Raw genomic sequence first — 17,795 nt, forward strand, 5'->3', positions numbered from 1 at the left:
ACACGAACTAAAGTGCGACAAAAAACTTTACACATAAATATTAAATCAAAAATATTTCATTTATGATTACACTCACAATATTCAATTCAAATTCATTGTTCCAACACACTTCAAATAGTCCATTCTGTCATAATCATCGTAGCAATCAATCGTAGTGCGAAAGAGGGTGTTTTTGTCGGACTTCGCACTAGAGTACTTGTCGCACTAGAGTACTTGTCGCACTAGAGTACCAGTCGCACTAAAGTACGTGTCGCACTAGAGTACGTGTCGCACTAGAGTACGTGTCGCACTACTGCAGTACGATTACCTAAATAGGCCTTAAACTTTGCTTTTAAGAACTTCAAAGGGCCCTGATTTTATTCTATAAAAAACATACATTTACGTCTAGTGTAATAAAGGCTATCAAGATTTAGGATTTAAACATTTAACACGTCCGTGTAAATCAATTTGTTCAATAGTCCCGATGGACTATAATATCGTATCAAACATTAGTCGAAAACATGTGAAAAATCATGTTTATGTTTTGTGTTTAGATTGGGTCCCGTAAAGACTTAAGATGTGATATATTAATGTAACTTAATATGTGAAAAATAAATCTAACTACGTATTTCTGAAAAACAAAACAAATTGAGAAATATAATTAAGCTAACTCCCGAGTCCCGATCCCACTTTATATTTAAGCTCAGACGTGAAATATAAATGTAACTTATCTGCTAATTACTAATTAACTAATTTACTAATTACTCCCTCATTTCAGCTCGCTATTGTATAATGTGCGGCACAGGAGACTGTATCCTCAGCAAACTCAAGTGTGACGGAGATATTGACTGTTATGACGGAACAGACGAACAAAACTGTCGTAAGTAGGCTGAAATTGCGCTAGAAAATAGCTGACGAAAAGTGTTAGGAATTTTGGTAACCAAAAATTTAACCTTTTTGCAATTTTCAATTAATTGAATGATTTCGTTCTGATGATCGATCCTAATCCTGTGTAATCCTGTGTAATCCAGTACTCACAAGTCACACCAAATGACACAAACCAACCAATCAGAACGCAGTACTCACAACACATGACACAAACCAATCAATCAGAGCACAGCACTCACACCACGTGACACAAACTAACCAATCAGAACACAGTACTCACACCACGTGACACAAACTAACAAATCAGAGCACCGTACTCACAGTTCACACCACGTGACACAAACCAACCAAACAGAGCACATCACTCACACCACGTGACACAAACTAACCAATCAGAGCACAGCACTCACACCACGTGACACAAACTAACCCAAAAGTTCACACACTTGCTCCTCCTCACACACTCTTCACATAACTCCAATATATAATAATATGTTAAAAGTGGGAGCTCTGCATTTTAATTCGATTACAATCTCCTACAATACACACTCCGATCCCACATGTACTACTACTAAGTAGCAAGTCGCTAATAAATAGCCAACTCAACAGCAATCCGATTACTTGCCCCTAAATTAAATCTAGACCAACATTTGCGGTTTGGAACCTATCTCTGAACCGTAAGAATAGAACGGGGGGATTCAGTTAGGGTACTTAGTTAAGTTTAACACTAACTTAGTTAAGTTAAACACTAACTTAGTTAGCAGATACTATTTCCCTGCTGTTGCTGCAGATAAAGTTAGCGTATTTAACCCCCGTCAGAGAGACCTGTGTAATAATCCCGGAATAATGGCGCCGAAATAAGGGCTCCACCCGGAGCAGCAATTCAAGAGTTGCTTCTCGGACACAAGTGTATGTGTTGAGCTCCGGTTTTTATACCGGGGTGGAATTTAATTGGCGGAATATGTGATTACTAATTGATTTTCAGAAGATATGTGCGTCAATTAGACATGTCAATCGTCACTAATATGTATCAGGAGAAATTTAATAAGTCAAAGTGTTAACGAAATTTTGCCGATCAGGAGTGAATTGAGCGATTTCCGTTGAATTCCTTTGACGCTTTCTATGTTCGTTGGGCAATAGTGAAAGACGAAAGTCTGAGATAAAATCTACTATATTTGTGGAAGACGGGATGATTTAAGAACATAGGCTAATACTGGTTGAACGAGAGAATGATCTGAGAGAAATACAATTTACGTATAATTATGAGATCACAGGAATCACGAAAATTGTTTGCAGCTTTTGCATCTGCACATTCTGCACTGGGGCGTGTAGAATATTAGAAACAAAATCCTCGGTTACACTCATCCTAGACGACCATGGTGGGGTATCGGTTAATCAGAACCGGATTTTATAACGATAACATAGTCAAAAGGTCCAGGTTCAACCTTTATCCCACGACCTCGAAAGCTGGCCTCTACATAATATTTTCTACATATTTTCGAGCTTTTAATTTAATTTGATCGTAATTTCGAGCTTTTATAGGCCAGCGAAATATTGAGTTACTTTCAAGTAATAAAAAAAAGTAAAATCTCTACTTCTCCTCAGTGTTTAAGTGTCACTAATTCCATGTCACATTTCGTTAACTACCCAGGGCCACATTAAAATGAGTTAACTAGTTCTCACTAACCCTCAAGATACCAAGAAGGAAGGTGGTCAGATCTAGACCTAAGGCCACACACTATGATTTGTACTTCCAATGCAAGAATCAAGGTGGTCAGGCCTAGGCCCAGGGCCACACACTATGGTTTGTACTTCCAAGAAGGAAGGTGGCCAGATCTAGACCTAAGGCCACACACTATGATTTGTACTTCCAATGCAAGAATCAAGGTGGTCAGGTCTAGACCCAGGGCCACACACTATGATTTGTACTTCCAAGAAGGAAGGTGGTCAGATCTAGACCTAAGGCCACACACTATGATTTGTACTTCCAATTAGAAGATAAGCCAGTTGCTAGTCCCCTGAACTCTCAATTCATATATTTTGGCTCATAAATTGGTCTAGTATATGGTAAGTAATATGGATTCAACATTTTAATGGAGAAAATGTAGGTATATTAAAGTATATTAAAGTACATTAAAGTATATTAAAGTATATTAAAGTATATTAAAGTATATTAAAGTATATTAAAGTATATTAAAGTATATTAAAGTATATTAAAGTATATCCCCGGGTCAAAATTGGAAAAAATCCTACATTTTAATATACTTTAATATGGTTGGCCCCCCCCCCAAATCTCTACTTCTCCTCAGTGTTTAAGTGTCACTAATTCCATGTTACATTTCGTTAACTACCCAGGGCCACATTAAAATGAGTTAACTAGTTCTCACTAACCCTCAAGATACCAAGAATCAAGGTGGTCAGGTCTAGACCCAGGGCCACACACTATGATTTGTACTTCCAAGAAGGAAGGTGGTCAGATCTAGACCCAGGGTCACACACTATGATTTGTACTTCCAATGCAAGAAGGAAGGTGGTCAGATCTAGACCCAGGGCCACACACTATGATTTGTACTTCCAAGAAGGAAGGTGGTCAGATCTAGGCCCAGGGCCACACACTATGACTTGTACTTCCCAAGAAGCAAGGTGGTCAGGCCTAGGCCTAGGGCCACACTATGATTTGTACTTCTTCTCCCCAGCTCGTCTCCCATCTGTATTGTCGCATACACTGTACACCTAATTAAACGGAAACGGAGGCGTCCCCCATTGGCCGGGACTCTCTCACGTGACGTCTCACGTGACGTCACGTGAGCTGTCACGTGACGTCACGTGAGATGAATACTGCAGCTGGATTGGTTGGGAGGTCTTTCTGGAAATTGTATTATAAAGTTATATGTATTATAATATAATATGAGGTAGAGGAGTTACACTTGAATGCGCTTGTGTATATCGGCCTGTGTGGGGAGGTGGTGGGTGGGATGTGATAATGTGGTGGTGGTCTCGTGTGGTAAAGGAATGTAACTATAATATTTGGGGGTATTTGTTGGAGGGATAATTCTTTGTAAGATAACTTACCTGTCTGAATGAAGGTTGGTTTTAATGAAAATATATGATTATTTTAAAGAATTAAGGTAAGTTTCCTGATTCTGAGGGGTAACACTAGAGTATCACTACTAGATGTATTGGTACTAGATGCTACTAGAGTACCAGCAAGACATGGCTCTCAGCATCAAGTAAACAAGTTTGTGGAACTTGGAAGTTTAAGGTTTGGTGACGCTTTTCTTGCACACGATTGCAAACAAAAGTTTTGTTTTGTTCAAGGAGCAAACTTGCCGCATAGGTCCAGAATTAGACAAACAACTGCAATGTAGGTACAACTTGAAATACCTGAATATTTATGATATCTACACGGTCACCAGGTACCTGTCTTCTTTACCGCTATATCAGGCTAGGTACCTATAGCAGGCTAGGTACCTGTCTCCTTTACAAGGGGTCTGTTGAAATTTAGATTGCAAATGAGTACTGCCTCCTTAGTCCTTGTAGCCTCTCAGCATACAGCTAAAGTACTACAAACTACTATAGACCCCTAATTACAGCTAGCTCCTTTTCCGTCCTACATCACCACAACTACTTGAACCAGCTCACATAACTCCATTAACAATGAACATCTTACAAATTCCCCTCCAAGTCCGCAGCAAGCTTTACCGTGCAATCCACAACTTCCCCTTTATTTTCAGAGCTAAATGGAAGCTCTAAAGTAGCTGAAAATCCCCTGAAATGAGCCGTGCTATTAGTAGCATGTAAAGGATCTACTACAGTATGTACTTACTAGTTACTATGTATGTAATCACTAATACTGAAACTGTGATTAAGATTGGTAATGGAATTTCACCAATTTCAGTGAAGCCCTCACTCAAAAACCTGGAACATTCAATTAGGAGCAATTAGAGTAATTTGGCGGCAGTAAACCTAAACGTTTAAGATAATGACAGGCACTCATTGTACTGAGCTAAAGTATTTATACCATATCTCCGTTCCTGGATGATTGCCATATTATCATGTAGTACACCCATTGTGGAGAGAGTGATGTTACGCAAGTCATTATTAGTGACGGTAGTATGAAAACAGGTGAACAATCCCGCCCGGAAACTTATCCTTGCAGATTATATCTGGACTGATATCTGGATCTGCAGATTTGGAGATTAATCCAAGCCATGTACAATACATAGTAAATTTCTAAGGTATTTCGAGATTATATTATATACCAATGTACGGGAATCTGCTGATTTTTAATTGGTTTAACTGTGAATATTACCGGAGGTAGAGTTACCAGAGCAAGTAATCTGTGGTAGTCTGGTTACCAGAGCGAGTAATCTGTGGTAGTCTGGTTACCAGAGCGAGTAATCTGTGGTAGTCTGGTTACCAGAGCGAGTAATCTGTGGTAGTCTGGTTACCAGAGCGAGTAATCTGTGGTAGTATGGTTACCAGAGCGAATAATCTGTGGTAGTCTGGTTACCAGAGCGAGTAATCTGTGGTAGTCTGGTTACCAGAGCGAGTAATCTGGACTCCGAGTAATCTAGACTCCGTAAACAGTCTGGAATAACAAATAAGCATAATATGTGTAAATTTTATCCTGAGATATTCCACATATTTCCGCAAGGCGGGTTTTTCCGTCCAGAAATCAAGATTTTTACTGGGTAAAGTAGTCTGTATGACAATTGACAGTTTCTAGATCAAGTAACTACAGTTAGAAGACCGACTAAACAGCATAATAGTTTCAGATAATAGACAAAGTAACCAATTATACGATATCTCCAGTTGAGAAACCAAGTTATCAAAATGGCAGTTTCGACGTCTACTACATAACAAACAATTTGACGAGGTTCTCTAAAGATGATATTTTATTCGAAGAATTCAAGAGCCTAAACTGTGTATGATTCGCCTCCTCAAACAAATCTAAAGTTATCATAATGGCAGTTTCAATAGTAGTAGTTTCAATCTCTAGTTGCCTAGCAACCAGTCTGGCAGTCATAATATAATCTGACAAATAACCTGTTAAAAGTACGGTTACTTCCGGTGTTATATTGTTCCTGCTACCCCCTCGGACCGTCACGTATGTATAGTGTCGTACACTATAACAATGTGTAGCAAACTCTGCTATTTATTGCAGTTAATATTTAATACCACACGGTGTTGAAATATGACTGCTATTTCTCTCACTGCAAAACTAGATACTTATTATTAATTCTGCATAGTGCATAATATTATTAATTCTGCATATTAAATTAAAATTGATACATTCCCACAAGCAGAATTTGGGATCGTGCCAACCGGAAACTCAGATTTATTTTTAGGTCCGAGACCGAGCCCGAATATTTTTGACGCGTTACAAGGCGAAAGGGGTGTAGGAGAAGAATCTATCGATATTATATCGCAGTGAAATTGAAATTTTAGCCTGATGAAAGTGTAGCACACTGAAAGCTCGCGTTTCCTCCTAAACAGTAGTTTCACATGACTCATGAGACTGATAAATAGCGAACCCTCCGGGATCTCTTATATCGCAGTATTATACAGTATTAGACAGCAATTTATTAGACAGCAAGTCGCGTAACCCCGGATTTGCAATATCATAATCAGAAGAATTAAACTTGGGCACATTAATATTAACAGTGGACTGTATGATAAATTTTCGGTCGAAAAAGTGTATTGACTTATTGAAGATCATTTCATCATTTGTGTTGAAAGAGTCAAACAGTGGTATGATAACAAAACAGGACCCAATTTTATCGAACAGGATGATTATGGGGGCCGGGGCCGGGTGCACCTTGGTACCCTGGATTATTCTTTAAACTTGACTATAAGACCCTGACTTCTCATCATCCTGTCGAGCTCAACATTCCAAATAGTGTAACACACCGAGTTGTTTCCTATGCTCTTGATCGGAGAGAATAGGAAAGTTAAAAGAATTGTGGTAGGTAGAATTGCTGCTTGATAAATCGGAACGTTACCCACGCCTACTGAATACATGGGATTAACTTTAGGACTGAATACACTTTAAAAACACTAATATAATCGGTATTAAATTTAATAGCTTGTGATTATTCTACTTACCAGCTTGGTTAAGATGCCCCAGCTCTGTGAGCTTTAACACGAAGTTTAAAAAGAGCTGAGTACCCACTGATTCTTCTTCTTCGTAGGGGGCTGCGGTCATTATGACTATAAAGCTATAAGATAGAGCATGACCACTGTAAGATATAGCATTGGAGCCCTGTGCTAACCACGGTAAAATATTTCACCCACTGATTAGAGAAGAAGAAGAAGATTAGACGAGGAGGAGATGAGGTGACTGGTAAATTTATGTGTAGTAAGCATAAACCGAGGACTGTTAAGCACTGAAACAATTAAGTGTGGCCTGGAGATGCGGTATAACGTTGGGAGATGCGGTATCTCGTTGGGAGATGCGGTATCTCGTTGGGAGATGCGGTATCTTGTTGGGAGATGCGGTATCTCGTTGGGAGATGCGGTATCACGTTGGGAGATGCGGTATCTCGTTGGGAGATGCGGTATCACGTTGGGAGATGCGGTATCACGTTGGGAGATGCGGTATCACGTTGGGGGATGAACTGTGTTTATTGTGACACGCGACAGTGGTTCTGGGAATTTATTGGTTGATTCTGGGTCGGTTAATAGTTTTTACGTGCCAGCAAAAATATGGTTAGCCAGTGTCCAGGTTCATAATTAAAAAACACTTAACCGATATTGGTATTACCGAATCACGTACAACAGAATTTATTGGTTGATTCTGGGTCGGTTAATAGTTTTTACGTGCCAGCAAAAATATGGTTAGCCAGTGTCCAGGTTCATAATTAAAAAACACTTAACCGATATTGGTATTACCGAATCACGTACAACAGAATTTATTGGTTGATTCTGGGTCGGTTAATAGTTTTTACGTGCCAGCAAAAATATGGTTAGCCAGTGTCCAGGTTCATAATTAAAAAACACTTAACCGATATTGGTATTACCGAATCACGTACAACACGTATGACGCCCGTAGTCACGAATTTAATTTAAGGAGAGCGTATCATAGACGAGGAAGACTACAAAAGTTTAATTTAACATGTGACAACGATGAACCAATCACCGTGCAGCAGTGAGCAATTAAATTGGTAAATTTGGTCAGACGCTGGTCAGACCCTCCCACCATGACCAGTTTCCGAGTCTTCTACTCTTAATAATACAAGCTTAAAATAACTTCTACTCTTAAGCTTAATCATTTAGCTCGGAAGCGTTTCTACCACTTCTGACTACACGAATCTGGAATAGATCTCCCCTGAGATTACTATATAATAGTCATTACATTAACTGAAGATATGAACGTTAAGTACTTTAAAAGTGTAACATGATATTATAGCACCTAACATTGGCTGTAAATTATAGACTAATTAAGCAAATGAATTGATCACGCAAACATGTTCCGATGTGGTAAGGAAAGTTCAATCTTCCGAATCTGTTTGATAATCATGATAATTTATTACCGTTATTACATCCCGTGCCAGCTTCGTTAAGCTCCAAATTCAATGTGGTAAAACCAGTTCAAACTTTCATATCTATGAATGAAAATTTACCATCACTATTTTTCCTGTGCCATATTTCAAGTCCAGATAAAATTCAATGTGGCAATAAAAGTTTAATCTTTCGTATCTGCGTATAAATCATTACTGTTAGGTATTAGTTTATCCCGTACTATTATACGATATGTTTTGATGCTTCAAGTAAGATTCAAATATAGGCTGCGACCGTGAGTGTGTAAATAAAATGTTAGAATAACGAAGCATTTTCATCTGGTCAAAGTATTCAAATCCCATTCAATAAAAAATGTTATCATAAATGTTAAGGGAATTAAAATTTGAAGGCAATTGAATTTTGAAGTTCAAGCAATTACTGAATAATTAAACCAAATGTTAAATATGCAGTATTATTAAAAGTTTTGAAAATCCAGAGTTCAGTAACGCTTACTTACATTAATTCTACTCATTGCACACCATTCAAATCAAAATCATTAAAAATTGAAAAATGTTTAAATTCAACTCTAGGGCACATTCCATGGCACATTCCATGGCACATTCCATGGCACATTCCATGGCACATTCCATGGCACATTTCATGGCACATTTCATGGCACATTTCATGGCACATTTCATGGCACATTTCATGGCACATTTCATGGCACATTTCATGGCACATTTCATGGCACATTTCATGGCACATTTCATGGCACATTTCATGGCACATTTCATGGCACATTTCATGGCACATTTCATGGCACATTTCATGGCACATTTCATGGCACATTTCATGGCACATTTCATGGCACATTTCATGGCACATTTCATGGCACATTTCCTGGCACATTTCATGGCACATTTCATGGCACATTTCATGACACATTTCATGACACATATTTTCACTACTAAATACTCTTGTCTCTTATTATACTGACTGCATCCTGCACAATATTTTATAACACAAACTCATAACATTGATGATACCTGATTAGTGATTTACCTACGATCAAACGTAAAGCTTACACAAAAGCATGTCTTATTGTTTTAAGTCAGCTGCATGAAACTAATGTTCTAACCAGTTAAATACTTATGTAATTAGTTAATTAGACCCGATTAGTTAATTAGTAACATAATTATATGTATGAATACTAACGTGCTTGTAGCATATGGATTCCAGGAAATATTCACTCCGATGTCCCTAGCAACCACGACCGACCACCATAGCAACTGCATGGCGCGGGAGTTCCAGTGCCTGAGCGGGAGGTGTATCTCAGAGAAGATGAAGTGTGATGGTACAGTGGACTGTGACGACAGTAGTGATGAGGATCCTAGGTTTTGTGTAGGTAAGTCAAGAGCAGGGATTGCTAATTAATTACAGTAATTAACTAATTAATTGAATTGTTTACATACTTTAATGTATAGTTTAATGCTAGAACTGTTCAACTTCAACTGTACTAACTTGTTCTACAGATCGTGTCTCATGTTTTGTCTGAATAAATTTTGTTTACGTAGGAGTATTGTTGCAAACCACAAGTTACGTGGATTAACGTTTGTGTGTTTTGTGTGTTTGTTTGTGTGTTTGTGTGTTTGTTTGTGTGTTTGTTTGTGTGTTAGTTTGTGTGTTTGTTTGTGTGTTTGTTTGTGTGTTTGTACGACGGCTCTCCCACGGAAAATTAACAATTCATCCTAAATAACATTTAATTCGTAATTGTCTGACAATATTTTAATATTTATCCCTTGATAGTAGAACCGAGGAGCCTCAACCTGATCACGTGATACTGATCACATGACACTCATAGGATTTAACCGTGCTATCCACCGGAACTTCTGGCTCCAACTTTCTTAAATTCGAATCATTGCACTGAAATTAGCGTGTACACGAAGTATTAGTGCAAATCTCTCATAACATTAAAATTAAGTATAACTTTGACGACACCACCCGCTCCTCTATATCACGTGACAGGTCCCTTTGATGGCGGTGTGATCTGATCGAAAGGAGATACTATCAGTATCTTCCTCTAACTCTCTAGAAGTATCTTGCAAGAAGGAGATATTATCTCACCATTAGTAACGTTTAAAGATGTTGACGTGTTGGTTTAGAACCAGACACCCAGACACAGTCGGCTTGCAGTTTCTCAAAATACTGAGAGTATTCGGTCTGCTTTATCTGTGATCAAAGAGGCTGTAGACTTTGCCGCTATTTTCAGAGGTTACTTAGACGTTACATAGATGTTCGGGAGGTGCAAAATAGTATTTTTGGAACTTATAATGTACGCCGGAACGTTCTGCTGAAATGAACTGTTCAAATATAATAAACCTTATAACATTTGTAAATATCGTAATACGTATATAATAATATTTAGTAGAAAATAGCCCGCTGTATTTTGACATTGTAATTTACAACTCGACCCCATCGTCTACTCAGAGAAACTACCGAATACGAAACAAATCTGCATGCAAACTAAAATATAAAATAAACTATCACTATTATCAAGTTACATTTTAAATTTCTCAGCTTATGTAAATAAACTATAATCACACGAAATTACTCTAGAAACTTCCTGGAGATTGTTATAATTATGTAATTATGTAATAATTATGTAATGATTATGTAATTAAATAGTTAAATGTAATATCTGTAACGTCAATCATCAGAGAACTTGTTTTAACATGCAATAGTGCTCCGTGTAGTGCAGAAATGTGCACAGCTCAATTGTCTGTAAGTCTAGTGGCAAGGTGCAGTAATTCTGCCGTTTTCTGACAAATGTGCCCAAAGACAATTTTTGAAATTCTGAATTCTTTAACCCAAATGTAAGCACTCTTGTCAGAAAACGGCAGAATTGTCCTGCTATACAGATAATATAATCAATCCAGGCAATTATAGATGCAGTAGATAATTATAAATTACGGCATCTTAATTAATCATTTAATGTTTCTTATGAGTATTGCTGAAAGCACAGTGTAAGGCCTACACTTATGCCATAATTGCCATTGGTCAATAACATTTAAATTTTGGATATTCGGCCGCTTAACAATTTGAAGTACAGAATATAATCTTAACCGATTTCACAGTGCATGCACCTTTAATTTGGGAGTCGAGCATGCTCATTGATTAGTGGATTGAAAACATCGTGTGCTCATGGTATGTGTGTAAATGCTACGTTCACAGTACGTTCACAGTACAGTACTTTACAACGATAATCCGCTACACCACATATATTTTAAGTCGATATATTTTAATGTTGCCATGGGGTGGCAAGTCCCCATACATCGGTGGTCCGGTAGTTTCACTGCATCTTAATAATATAACAGATAGTGTTAAGTAGCAGTGCACAGCTGTAGTCCCATTAATCAGAATCGTACATTTTGGACACAATATGGCCTTCTGTACATTGTACGCTTTTTTCCATGTTTCTACTTTGAGGCACCTGCAAACCAAAGACGCTACCTCATTGGGACCAGGACTTAAATGCGGCTTAAGTGCGGCTGTGGCCTCATGTGGCCTCATGTGGCCCAAGTACTGATAATCGGGCATATAAAACTATTGTTAATGTTATCGAAACTTTCAAAGGAAAATTTTGAATTGGTTCTTATTTAAGCCCTGTTTTCAAGAAATGTTGCATTTTAAAAAGACATGCCTCTTTCAAATTCAAATATGAGAGCACATTTACATTTATGGGAGTATTTGGTGAAATCGCACCTATAACTTGGTCCGCATAATCTGCAAGGATATAATATTAGCAGCTCGCAGTCCCTCTGACCAACCTAGCCCCCTTCTACTATTCTACTGAGTTCTCAGATACCTTAAAGAGGGTCACAAGGTCTCAGAACCATAGTTCATGGCACTTAGGAAATGACGATAACAATGTAAAGAACATAATCTGAAAATTTGAGCTCTCTACCTAGCTCCTGAGCGGAGTTACAGCCATAATTAGATCTCGCCCCTGTGACGTCAGCTAAATTCTTCCGCTCGGGTGGGCTATGCTTGTCAAAGCAAACTTAGTGTAATGTGTTCTGTTTTCTGCCTAGTTTCTTACATGATTAACCTATTTCTATTTCCAATTTCCAGTTATGTTGTCTGCTGCTAGAAAATTACACGTAGAATTACACGATTTATTGACATAATGTTGATATTGTAACAGAAATAAAACATTACATAACATTTAGCATTGTAATATTCACTTTTGGTAAAAAGTTTTAAATGAAAAAGACCTAGTTGCCCATTCTAGAGAAACTCTTATTCTTGACACTAGCCAATGACGGCTTATCTACCCCGTGGAAGGTCCTAGGTACCGGTTTGCGGATGTAACGATTTAAGTCAATCGGTAGGAGGGTGTTTGAATTAACATTCCCCCCAATCTCTGACAGGAGACTTTTCTTGAAGGGAATGATGTCCTTCACCACCTTTGTCTTAATCCTATATCGCTTGCTCGCCCTTGAATAATCCCGTACTTCATACCGCTTAGATGGGGCCATGCTCTGCAGATTGTTGTGTATAAGCACCGCAAACATCGTCATAATGATGCTGGTGTCCATCTTGTAGGCTGTTGACTTGGGCAGGTACTTTATCTTTGTGCTATGTATGACACTAACAGACGATTTTATCAATCTCATAATGAGCAAGTCAGTGCTTCACCTTGTTTCATACTCAGTCAATAAAAAGGGATGCATCAACGAAAAAGATACAGAAAATTTCAACAAAATGCTGAGATTTACTGGGTACAAATCGTTCTTGAACATAATTGATTTGAAAGGGTTGGGGAAAAGAAGGAGATACGGACTTCCGGCATGTGTAGTGCACAACATACGTGAAAAATATCCGAGTGCAAACAAGGACTACACTGGATTTAAGGCAGCGTTAGACGATTCTGAGGGAAGTGGATCAGGCAACCAACTTGGAAGTGATAAACTCCGTGCATTTTAAAGTGCATACTGCATTCCAAAAGTTCACTGCCTAAATTTCACTGCCTCTCACTTTTTCCCACAATAGTGTTACCAGAAGTCAGAACACTCATACAGCTATCAGGAAAGACTGCTATATTTGACTGCCAGGATTGTAAAATAACAATTTTGCCGCAAAAATAGTTTTCGTCGAAGTTTAATAACACTTTTCACTACAGTCAAAACACTACAGTCAAAACTTAACGAGCCATTAAATAGAAAAGGAGGCAAATCGGGACAGTTTTGCATTTCACGGTAAGAATGTAACGTAGTCGTAAACAAACGGCAAGCTGAGCGGAATGGATTTTGTTTGTGTCATCAGTCTGGCCACTAACGACTCTACAAATCTATTTTTATTCACACTCTGGGCCTAGAATTTTGAGATCCCGGTCCGCAATTACCTCAACATTACACTGAGTAGAGTTGGAATTGGCTGTAATTTAGTCAATATCGACTCTTGTGACCCTCTTTAACGGAGCTTTTAAACCACGTGACACGATCTAGTCGTAAAGTAATACCACGTGACCTTGGATCTAGTCGTAAAGCAATACCACGTGACCTTGGATCTAGTCGTAAAACAACGTGCTACATTGCCAGATGTGAGACTCTAATAACGCCTTGTAATTCTATTATTACATGTTATTCAATAATTGAATATTCCTGGAAGACTTGCGTTGCTATGTATTGTTTTCTGAGAAATTCAGCTGTTGCAGGATTATTATATTTATAAGTGCATCCTGACTGTCGCAGTGTCGCCAGTATTATCGGAAAAAATAATAAATCGTCTCATTTGGCGTCTCAATTACGACCATCGTCTCATAGATCATTCGCTACGTCCCCAAAAAACTTAAAAACAACTTGGTGCCGGATAATAATTTCCAAAAGTAACCAAATCTGATATTTTATACAACACATCTGCACATTTATAATGGCAAATGTAGACACTTACCGGTTACATGGCTTGCTAACTATACACAGCCCTAGTAGCCCTGTAAATACCACTCCCTCTCTCTCTCTCTCTCTCTCTCTCTCTCTCTCTCTCTCTCTCTCTCTCTCTCTCTCTCTCTCTCTCTCTCTCCTCTCTCTCTCTCTCTCTCTCTCTCTCTCTCTCTCTCTCTCTCTCTCTCTCTCTCTCTCTCTCTCTCTCCCTCCCTTCCTCCCTCCCTCCCTCCCTCCCTCCCTCCCTCCCTCCCTCCCTCCCTCCCTCCCTCCCTCCCTCCCTCCCTCCCTCCCGGCATTTCATCCTCTCTGTGTTGAAAGCTGGACGGTGCCAGGCTGTTATAATAACCAACTAAAGCATATAAAATAATAATGAATAAACACTATATGGTTCATGTTTAGTATGAACTCCAACACTTCAATAGCCTAAAATGAAATCAAACCAAAATTATTGCGAAAACTATGAAGTTTTGTGTGCTCATATGAATTGTGGAATTTGTAGGACTACTTTTCACCCCTCCAACCCTTCCACTAGCCCTCTGACTGTCCCGTCCTGCGTCCTGCAATGGGACAGAGGGCGAATTTATGTGTCACAATCTCACCCAGTTTCTAACGAGGTTTTACAGCTCAGGTATTACTGCTGAGACCGCATTACAGCCGGTATTTAAAGGTAACATCACACTGCTATCTTTACCGTGCAGACTCTGCAGAGACTGACATCCTGAATTCTGTAGAATTTGTGCACGTATCACGCACTGTAACCCCACAAGTACTCAAGTATCGAGTAGCTCAATATAACGCTATATTCCACCCTCTTGTACCGTCCTGATTCCCCCGTATTTCACCATTCTGCTCCAACTTTACGTCCTCTGCAGAATTGTGCCCAGGCCACGGAAGCACGAATTAGATTATTAACAGAGCAACGTGCTTTCCACAGCGCCGACCTCTGATAATTCTACATAACAGATGATTACAAAGAAGTGATAACCATTGAGTAACGGTTATAAAGTTATATAATACAATAATACCTTCGCTTTTGAGGGCTACGCGTGATAATTCCCGACAGCTTGCTGGAGGGAATTTGCGGCCCGAAGAAGCGAAGGTATTATGTATTATAATACAAGCGGAACCCGAAGAAGCGAAGGTATTATTTGTTATAAGAAGAAGCGAAGGTATTATTATATATTATATTATTTGTTATAACTATTGACGGTGGCTCTTGTAAGATGTGTAATGTGATACGTGCGCATGATACAATATACATATAGTGTGTAATATATAGTGCGCCACTGTTTTTTGTTTCGAAACTTCCCGCCAGCCAGTCTGAGGTGACTCTCAGTATCTGCTGATAAAACATTCGGTTCCTTGCAGGAAAAATCTGCAAATTATCAGCTCTCAGTGTCGACGAGTTTTAGTGCATATAATTCCCGGAAATAGTTATAACCATTGAGTAACGTTTAGTGTGACCGCCGTTACTCGGTTACTTGGTTACTACTTGGTACCTTTTAAAAGAGTGCGGTGTTAGTAATAAGTTGAACTACTCACATTGGAGCTGAATGGATGAGCTGATCGTATTTATAGCTGTGGACACGTGACAGTGGTTTTATTGGTCATGATAGTAGAAGCTGGAAAAATATACTCCACCATCTGACCAAAATTCACATCTATAATTGAATTGAATTGAATTGAAGATAATGTTCATCTCTTATGACATGGAGAGGTACCACAATATTACTCGTGCCAGATTGATATACTAGGCGTTTTATTGGTCAATAGTTGAAGCTGGAAAAATATGCCTCACTATCTGACCAAAATTCTCATCTATAATTGAATTGAATTGAAGATAGTGTTCATCTCTTATGACATGGAGACATGGAGAGGTACCAAAATATTAAGATATTACTCGAGTGCTATATCAATATACTACCAGGCGTTTTATTGGTCAATAGTATATTATACTTAAGTTGTAAGCAAGGGATAGCTGACCATTGTTTAAAAACGCTGCAATTTACGCTGCTGCCTAATCTTTCTCGTAAACTGTAAGTAGATCTTCATTAAAGTCTTCTCCAAATCCAGATAATATGGGCTATAATAAGTGAATTATAGTTTTGATAGTACCAAACTAGGTCTCACTTGTATGGTTTTAAATATGTGTTTATCGTTTCTGGGTATGTTTCTCAAAACGTATATTAAATTATAATGCTAGATTTTATTATTATTAATTATCTGTGTAATCAGGTTGACACATAGCTCCACATTGTTATATCAGTTTCGTGACAATCTTAGTACTTGCATATTGTTATAAAGAGAGTAAGGAGAGCTTTCGTTATCAATCAGGAACAAAAGGATTTCGCGATTATTTTGGCCAAAAATCGCGATACCGCGATTTTTAACACACTATACATGATAAGACTATACATAAAATTTGTCGCAAATAATGGGAAAAATCGCGATTTCGTACATACCGCGATTTCCTTTTGTCCCTGATCGTATCTGTTCTCCATTGTATCATGACTGTATTAAAATACTGTTAACCGTATCGATGATATCTATTGAATACTATATAATAACCACTGCTCTGCTATTATAATAGCCTAGATATTATAAATAGATACCAAGTAGCATTGTAGTAATGATCGACATAATAAGGCTTCGCACCTCCTACTGTAGATGTGCTAGCATAATATCAACTGTAAGTCGAGGTTTAATTCTTTGTTCTCTTTCGTGGATGCTTTATTTTAATTCTGTTAACTGTATCAATAGTATCTAGTATCTAGATAGGCCACCCCCACGCTGCACTTTATTGGAGTGGGAGTATAACCTCCTCCCCCATTTTATCTTAACTCTTACATTAATTCTTATCTCTTAATACTTATCTCTTAATTCTTATCTCTTATCTCAGCTCTTAACTCTTGACTCTTATATCTTAACTCGTATCTCTTATCTCTTAACTCTTATCTTGATTCTTATCTTAACTCTCGTCTGTTTATAATCTCGTACGCACCTTGTACACGAGAGTTATAACTTGCAACTGTAGTGCGAGCTTTTCTACATGTCAAACCGGATGCTAAAGCACTACCACAATTTTGGATATCAAGTCAGACAGTGAGATTCGTCGGATAGTTAAATTCGTCATGTTTTGTTGACAATAAGAGTAGACGGGATTTTAATAATAAGAATTAAAGTGTCGGCAGCGCTGAACAGCTGAACGGAGTCATGGCGGTGAGATTATTATTTGTAGTGTATTTATTAAAAGTAACAATCTCACCGCCAAATAATTGACTGGTATAATCGTTCAAGTGATCGTTAAAGAATGCCGACTGCTTGATTGTCGGAGAGGCTGGTTTCTTGACTTTCTCCACTGCAAATATTTTAATTTCATTCAAGTCCAATTTAAAAATGTTGTAACATTTCCGCGACTACAATATGGAGGGTGCTTTTAAACTAAAATTCCCGGACTTGAAATTACCGGACAAACCCAGA

General features: G+C 38.3%; 1 protein-coding gene across 4 annotated transcripts in view; it reads left to right on the forward strand.

Moving 5' to 3' along the window:
- Nucleotides 1–17,795, forward strand: part of LOC134813852 (low-density lipoprotein receptor-related protein 1-like) — an 87,282-nt gene that overhangs the window by 15,144 nt on the left and 54,343 nt on the right. For 2 of the 4 annotated variants that reach the window (XM_063821734.1, XM_063821733.1), the window contains exons 7-8: nt 758–859; nt 9,596–9,775. In XM_063821734.1, coding sequence (XP_063677804.1) covers nt 758–859; nt 9,596–9,775 — 282 coding nt within the window. The remainder of the gene's footprint in view (nt 1–757; nt 860–9,595; nt 9,776–17,795) is intronic. The other 2 variants (XM_063821736.1, XM_063821735.1) reach the window with 1 other exon arrangement.

Source organism: Bolinopsis microptera, chromosome 4 (assembly GCF_026151205.1).
Source record: "Bolinopsis microptera isolate Bmic1 chromosome 4, MBARI_Bmic_1.0, whole genome shotgun sequence".
In the NCBI taxonomy this organism is placed as follows: Eukaryota; Metazoa; Ctenophora; class Tentaculata; order Lobata; family Bolinopsidae; genus Bolinopsis; species Bolinopsis microptera.